This window comes from Colossoma macropomum, unplaced genomic scaffold, assembly GCF_904425465.1.
Source record: "Colossoma macropomum unplaced genomic scaffold, Colossoma_macropomum, whole genome shotgun sequence".
NCBI lineage: Eukaryota > Metazoa > Chordata > Actinopteri > Characiformes > Serrasalmidae > Colossoma > Colossoma macropomum.
This window is the reverse complement of record NW_023494800.1, coordinates 18,904,451-18,912,988: the sequence shown is the minus strand read 5'-3', so window position 1 is coordinate 18,912,988 and position 8,538 is coordinate 18,904,451. Positions and strand designations below refer to the sequence as shown.

Below are 8,538 nucleotides of genomic sequence, written 5' to 3'. Positions count from 1 at the left end.
GCAACGCTACTGACAGTGACAGGTCCTGAATGGCAGAGAAGACCTCTCACTCACGCAGAATTAGCTGTGTGCAGTTGCTCGCAAGTTTGGTTGGTTTGGACTAAGAGTGACGGCCATCAGTGAACATGTAACAGTGACTGCTTCAAAAATGGAGGCGGAGCCATGGCTTGGTATCATTTTTGCATATGAAAAAAAATGTTTATATGGTTTCCTATAATAATAATAATAATAATAATAATAATAATAATAATAATAATAATAATAATAATAACAATAATAATAATAATAATAATAACAATAATAATAAATTTACTCTAAAGCTAGTTTGCACTGTTTGGTGGTCTCATTGATTGGAAATAAGGGGAACTAAACTCAGACACACGACAGGCATCACAGTTTTCCACACAATGCACTATTGTTCTTTCAGAAAATAAAAAAAAGAATGTCATCGAACAGGAGCAAAATAGAAAGTTTGCATATTTTGGCATTTTCATGACCCCTCGGAAGTTTCACAGCTATTTGTCTTGTGTTTGTGTGAGGGTGAGTGTGTGTTAGGTGATCCTGCTCCATCCTCCCTCTCCCTGTGTGTGTATGCAGGGAATGAGAGGGAGGCCGGCACATCCATCAACCTGTGAGGGTCTTCCTCTCTCTCTTCAGACCCCTGATGGAGGGAGGTTGGGATGGGGCTGGGGCTTTGGGGAGGAGTCCTGAGACGGTGTGGCTATCCCTCTCTCACACTTGTTCTCTCTCTCTTGCTCTCTGTCCGCCACACTGACAGCATGAATGGTTGGGAATGGAAGGCTAAGCTGGATTGAATGGATGGTACGCTTTTATTTCTGTCTTATCTGCCACAAGCCATTAGTACTGACAGCCAAGGTCAGGCCTGCAGACCCCCCTCCCCCCACTGCATATCCGCTATCCCCCTTTGGATTGACAAGGCTCTTCAGTGACAAACCTTACGCTGTAAGTAACGCAAAGGAAATCAAGGCAGCTGTAAGCACTCACCAAAACCTCAACACCTACCAGGCATCTCTCTGCACAGACAGCCGATCTAGGACCTGTTTCTGCCTTTCGGGGTCTAACCTGACACAAGGCAACGATCCTAGGTCAGCAATCTTAAGTCCCATTCGAGTCGGATTTGTTTTACCTGGGGAGGTGCTATAACTTAAGTGATTATCAATGAGATCTGTGATTTTAATCCAGCAAGAATCTTCAATGTTTGTAGTTTTTAATTTGAGAAGTAATCATTGTGGAGTGAATTACCTTCTGTATTTTGCTGGACCAAAGACATTACATCAGAAGAGGAGGAGAAGGTTCATAACTTACAGCTTATTAAGAAATCATTATTGTATTACTTCATGTATTATAAGAAGTCCAACCCTCCATTTCAATTCAATTATTTATGCAGTTTTTTGGGCTTACAGGTCTCTCCCCATTCAAGTATACAGGAACCCAGTCTTGCATGATTGAAAACAAGTGTCGAAGGAAGTTGCCAAGAGCCGGTGAGGGGACAGACTTAACTATAAGGACTCTAGATGAACCTGGAGCTCCCTCATTATTTGTAGTCCTGTTTGATTGACCTCAGTGTAATGTAATAAACTAATAGACATGGCCATGATCTGTGTTGTTATTGTTAGTGAGAGTGTGACTGAAATGGATCCCTATAGTGTTTTAGGGCACTGTCATCTATATCTAAGGGTCTCACTTGTAAAACAGAATGATATAGAGGGCACTACAGTTTCCCCACAATCTCTTGTGAACACCACAGAACATTAATGTTTAACTTACCATTTGTGTCTAGTAGCATTACACTGATGGGTCGAAATAGCCTGACAGGACATTTACAGCTATTTTTCAAGAGTCAGACATGGCATTTCTTTAAAAAGGATCATTTCAGGAGAAAGTTCTGCTGATACAAGCAACTGATGTTGGCTTGTTTATGCGACTGGTGAATGCTGATACAGGTTGATTAAGAAGTGTCTGAATTCATTTATTGATCCATGTGTTTTTGTGGTTAATTAGTCAACTAAATTGTCTCCCTCTACAGAGCATGATGAAGGAAAAGGGGTCCATTTCGGGCACAGCCTGAGCGCTGCACCGGTTGCGTAATGCTAGTTGCGTACATCTGGGCTATGACATTCAATCTTTGGTAATAGGGGGAACCTACAAAACAACTTTATACTGCATGAATTGGCCAGTTGAATCCCTTAAAACAATTTACAACCTCCCCTGCTAAAACTAACCCAGCTCCAATAGTGCTCCAATAGTACTGTGAAACATCTGATAGCTGGACAACAGCAGCATTACTCTCAGAAGCCACACTCCCTCCTAGGCCTCTCCCTCTCTCTGAACACACACCTTGCAGTGGTGTGTGACAGATCTACACACATTTGGTCTGACATCCGGACACAAATCACACACACTTCTCTCCCTTTTCATAGGGAAAAAAAGCCCCCTCCCCAGTTGCATTTGTCTTTGAGCTCCTGTTAGAAAAGCAACATAATCATTGAACATCTGTATGAATTATATTCTTGTAAACATACACCTTAAGTTAGAGTGGTTTATATTGCATGACGTGTGTGTGATTGGTTGGGGAGGGGGCAATGTCACAGCTCAAATGGTGGGTCAGCTCCCAAAACAACACAACCTGGAAAACAGAAAGGAAAAAAAAGGCCAAAAAGAGATAACAGAACAGTAAACGTGTATAAAAAATGAGGCGTCCGTATAAGAAAGGCTACAAAAAACTCCACTGGCCCTCTGGCATCGGCATACAGCAAAAGGCACCACAATATTACTCTATTTCTTTAAGTTGTGAAAAAATTGGCACGTCTTTTTTTTCTTTTATGCTGTAAATCAAAATGTACATATAAATAGAGTTTTCCCTATAAAAAAGTCTTTGCTGATAACTAGTAGACAACTTTTTTGCTAAAATGAAAATAAATATTTCATTTGTTTAGAATATCTGTTAGTTATATAAAATAAAAATATTTCTTATAGGTGCAGGTCTATAGTTATACACATTTTTGTGGGGGTGGGGGAGTAGGGTGGGCTGTCTCTCTTTTAGTGGGCAGCTCTGTCCGGTTTGGAGCGCGCGTGCGTCTGTCTGCTGCTGCTGCTGCCCTGTGTGCTGGAGCGGGCCGCGTGGCATCCGGCGGCACTGTGAGGAGTCCGCGTGTCTGAGGCCGCAGGGGGCGCGGGCCTGTAGATGGTGGAGGGCTCGGGGATGCTCATGTTCTGCATGCTGAGGAAGGGCGTGCTCTCGCCCTCCTCCTCCTCCTCTTCCTCGGAGCCGCTGTCCGACAGACAGCTGCGCGAGCCGTAGTCCCGGGGCGGCCGGTAACCCCTTGGCGCCACGTGCCCATTCAGTCTGGACCTGCGCCAGCTGCGCCGGCCGCTTCTCTTTGGTTGCTCCAGTGAGGAAGATGAGGCAGGATACTCCTGCGTGCTCTCGTACTCCTCATCCTGGGCCGGCAGCTGGGGGCTGGACGGTAGGCTGCCCGGGCTGTCCCGCAGGTAGCTCTGCCGTTGCTGATGCTGCTGACGGTAGGGCTGGTATCGCTGTGCCTCGTACAGGGGAACCTGGTAGCGCCGCAGCAGCAGCGGATGGTCCTCCTCCTCCTGGGGCGGGGGGTAGGGGGCGCGGGCAGCCGGAGGCAAGGATGCGGCGTGGCTGGCGTTGGGAGATGTGATCTGGAAGGTAGGCACCTGCTGGGGCAGTGAGTAGTGGAAGTCCACTGGAGACAGACGGGCCGGTGTGGTCAGAGCCGACACGTACCTACAGGAGGGGCATAGAGAATTTGATGAAGTTATCAACGTCATTCATCTACAGGTCCAGAGAGTCAGCAGCAGTTCCACACCTGCAGATTCAGGGTGCAGTTTTAGGTTTGTGGCCCCTAGTCATCATAGGTAAGGGTTAGGGTTACTGTTAGCTAGTTATTATTAGCTTGTAAGCAATTTTTCATAATAAAAGACTATGATCAATTATTTTAAAATGTTTGAAAAGAATATAATAGCTGTCATTGACCATAATTTATTTCCTTATCATTTTCCAACAAAAAGGCCATGTACTATTTAGGAACATAATAATGTCAACATTTAGTGTTACACGTTATTAATAGTATACACAACATTGGCAGCAACTCTAAAGTCACATCATGCTGTGAAAATGTTGGTCTAAAACTGCTACAGACTATCTGGGTCTGCAGATGGACACAATTCAAAGTTATCTTTCTGTGGACAGTCTTGTTTTGCAGGAAAAATATATATTTTTTCATTTTTAAATTTCTTGACAATGAAATGAATACTATAATGTGTAGTACAAATAGTACAGTACAAGTCCAGAAGCAAACAGTACTCAATAATTAATATAGCCAATACACAATGTAATCTTGTTGTAAATGTCATTCATTACGTCTATGTAATTTTTTTATGTAATGACATATAAATAATTATGTAATTACATATGTAAATCAATATCTATATGTATGTATATCAACATGTATATCAACATTACAGTATTAACTCTAGGGTTGAAATATTGAGGCCTCTCAGGATAATAGCCCTGAGTTTTCTCAATAACGTCAACACAGCACAGATCCAGAACTGAGAGAGAGAAAGCTGGAAAGAGAGGTTTTCAAGGAGCATATACATCTAGTGTGAGTCAAATGTTTTCATGAAGAGAAAATAAGAGAAGTGCCCCACCAAAAACACACATTACTAACAGATGAGCCTTGGGCTTTTAGCGTGTGATGAGCACTAAAACTTCTAAGAAGTCTGCAGTGTTTAAGTTGATGCAATGTTTGTTGCCTTGTGATGTAAACATGTCCTCCCACATTTGCTGCCGCACTAGGAAAATTAGAGTGTGCACATTAAGGCCCAGCAGCTGAGAGGCTCACTGGCAAATCAGAAGTTCCACTGCGAACGAAGATTAAAGAAAATCAGCAGTGCCACTATCGACCACTATAGGGTGACTTCACGCTGTAAACTGCAACATGTGGTCAGATGGATGATCCACTCGTACAGTTCTTTACAGAAGTCTTAGGCCACCTGAGAAAATAGTTTACACGTATTTATCTGGGCAGTAAGTGTGCTTTTGCTTATAAAAAAACACTGTATAAAATTAGACTAAACAACAGAATTATAAATAAATTAGATTTAGTAAGCATTACTGCACTGATCTGATTGGTTCAAAGCATCCAATCTGTGCATGTTTTTCACCATATTTGCGTTATTACAATGACCTCCCACTGAGCTTGTGGTGGAAACCTTAGCTGAGAAAAAAATGGACAACATTAAAAACAATAGTAAACCTTAACTTGCTGAAAAAAATACTAAGATCTCTGCCCAGTACTCAGCAATGTATGCTCTTTCCTGTAGGTGTCCGTCACATCAAACTTGGCCACAAGACCCACCAATTTTGCTTAACACCACTGAAGGAGAAATTTCTTTCATGGCAGAGGAAGAGCAGACATCCTATTTCTCTTATCTGGTCTTATCACGTGGCCTCTGTCGTGTAAATTGGAAAGAGGGCTTGGAGAGCGGTGGCCAGAGATCAGGTTGAGCAGATAAATTCACACTGGCCTGGCCTGTCACAGATGTGCAGGGGGCCTGAGGGCAGATAGCAACATGCGAGAGAGAGGAGAGGGAGTGGGAGAAAGAGAGGGAGGACAGAGCAGTGCACAAGAGACCTGCCTAACCCTCCTGAGATAATGTGTTGTTCAGCTCTTGTTGACTTAATGAACCCCTCACGGTATAAATCCTCCTGTTTTGGCTGTTGCTCAGTGGTGGGGGCGGCTTGCAGGCGAGAGATAACCGTAAATACAGCTGGCCGTGGGCTAGCTCCTTTCTGCGCTCCGGCACAAACAGTGTGAATGTGAAGCAGCGGGATCAGCCTGACCTCTCTACCCTCACTGAGCCTCTCTCAGAGCCAGCCTGAACAGCTGCATGCTGGAGCCACAGTGCACTGGAGCTGAATTCGCTAACCCAGTGGTCCCCAAGCCAGGTCCTGGAGTGCCCCTATCCTTGCTAATTTTCAAGCTTTCCCTGCTCTAACACACCTGATTCAACTCATCAGCTATTTAACAAACTCCTCCTGAGCTGAAGTGGGTGTGTTAGTGGGTGTGTTAGTGTTGAGCATAACATGCTACAAAGGCACGCATTACAGTGATGTGAACACTTTGTATTCTTGTAATGAAGTTGTGTAATCCATTACAGTTTAAATTTTTGTATTCACATTACAGTTAATGTCTTATTCAAAACTGCTACTACTTGTACGTCTTGAAAATAACAAAATAAATTACGCATGATGCATTGAGATCATGAATTATCTCTGTATGTATTATCCATGCCTGTTCTTGGACATAATTTGCACGTGTGCGTGTTTGGTGTGTCAGCTGACTGCGTGACTCTGATTGTGAATATGAGCAGTGCAGTGCGAGCATGGGAAGTAGCCTAAACTCAGCAAGCAATCTGTTGAAGCATCTAATCATACAGTATGAAAGTGATGAATAAAAATCCCCAAAACTCACCTAGATAAACTCAGGCCAGATACAATTCATATTTAGAAACAGCTCTGAAAAATGCTCTCTGCATTTAATTTATAAAGATTTTATTTCATGGTAGCTGTTTTTAACTGTTTCTGCTGACTAGTTTCTCGATTTTAAAACAGCATCAGCTGTTCATTATTTTAATCAGCATAACTAGACACTTCACGATTTGATTCTATTTTGATTCAGGGTACCAAGACGTGACTATTAAGATTCTTTATGCATCTTGATTTTCAATTTCTAGCCTAGACTATGATCCATCTGTATTCGTATCTCTGCAAGTAGCATGACCTTACTGAATTTGAATGTGGCCTACACATGGCTTATGTCTTCTTATGTCTATAGGCCTATAGTGCTAGTCGATTTTTGCTAATTTGTCAAATTTAAATGTTTCAGATTATCCAACAAATTAGCCTGCTTCACATTGCCAGACAGGTTTTATTTAAGTATTGTTTAGATTTAACAGGTCTGGCAGTAATCATGCCCGAGTGTGGCTAGAGAAATTGAACCCAATAGTCAACTGAATTTGGTTAACTGGTTGATTTAGTAGCTAAGGGGGCAATTACTTTTTCACACAGGGCTAGGAGGGCCTGAACAGCATTTTTCCTTCAGTAAATGAAATCATCATTTAACATCAACAGCATTTTATGTTCACTTGGGTTATATTTGTCTAATATTAAATGTACTTTGATGGTCTGAAACATTCACATGTGACAAATATTCAAAAATTGGGAGGGGGCAAATATTTTTTCCCAGCACTGTTTGTCTTTATGTTTCACAATCTGATAGATTTAAGCCAAACTAGTGAAACAGCATGTTTATTTGATCTTTTTAACTTTTATTTTACTCTTTTGTGTTCATGGCATATTGAATACAATATATATGCTGTAAAAATGAGAAGTCTTATTGTGTGGCTTTTCTTGAGTTGACTTAAATTGTGGACACCAGTGTTCACCCAAACTTTATGGACACAAAATCTAAGTTGCTTTTCATGTTCTTGAGTGGTGCAGCAGACTTAGCAATCAACTAAACAGGAGGTCGTAAGTTTAAACCTCAGCAATGCCATAGCCATTCATAACTGTGCACCCAAGAGGAAAAAAATGTCAAGTGGGATTGTGTGATGGAAAGAATCCTGGCTGGGTGAAAATGAGTATAAAAACAAATGTGTTTCATCTACCTAACTGAGATGCAGAACTAAAAAATCAAGACTCAACTAAGAAGTTTGAGCTGGGTGAACTCTTGTGTCCTCAAGTTGAGCCGACTCAAGAAAAGCCATGTAATCAGTTACTATATCATTTTGAGTTAAGCTGACCTCTCATTTTTAACAGCATAATAAAGGGTCTAAATTTCCTAAGAATTGTTTAGTACTGTGGACATTATTCACAAAAAAAAGGAAAATGATGTGTAAACCCATATTAAAGTCTTATTATAAGCTTTTAAGAGAGAATTGTGATGCATCTAAGAATCGATTTCCAGTCAGCAGTGTGTGTGCATGTGCCACTGAATCTTTCTGGTTGTTATCACTGCGAGATAGCTCAGCAATATAGATAGCTAGATAGCTATGCACCGTATGTGCCACAGCTACAGGGTAAGGGGGTCTCCCGCACACCTGTCGCTATGCGGAGAGTCGCCGAGCGAGTCGAAGGAGTCTCCGTACTGCAGGGGCGGCCGGTGGGGCTCAGGGTAGCCACAGTGAGCGGCTCGCCGTGCCCGCGCCTCCATACACGCGGGACTGCTGCACTTACTGGTCCCCACGGAGGACGACAGCATGCCCGAGGGACAGTCTGACAGCACACTGTCCGTCCGCTCCAGACTCCATGTTCTCTCCTCATGTCTGACACAGCAGGAAAAAGAGGAAGGAAAAGAAAGAGATAGAATGACGAAAGGCATTTTTCATCATTAAAAGAAATGGAAAAGTTAGAAGTGGAGGCCTCAGTTTGTTGATGTAGAATGTACAGCAAATGTAAATTTAACATAAACATGTAATGAATTA

General features: G+C 42.4%; 1 protein-coding gene across 1 annotated transcript in view; it reads right to left on the bottom strand.

Annotated features, from left to right (window-relative positions):
- Positions 1-1,889: 1,889 nt before the first annotated feature.
- Positions 1,890-8,538, bottom strand: part of nrg2a (neuregulin 2a) — a 127,108-nt gene continuing 120,459 nt past the window's right edge. The window contains exons 11-12 of the mRNA XM_036588342.1: positions 8,155-8,379; positions 1,890-3,775 (exon numbers count right to left, since the gene is read on the bottom strand). Coding sequence (XP_036444235.1) covers positions 3,061-3,775; positions 8,155-8,379 — 940 coding nt within the window. The 3' untranslated portion in view covers positions 1,890-3,060. The remainder of the gene's footprint in view (positions 3,776-8,154; positions 8,380-8,538) is intronic.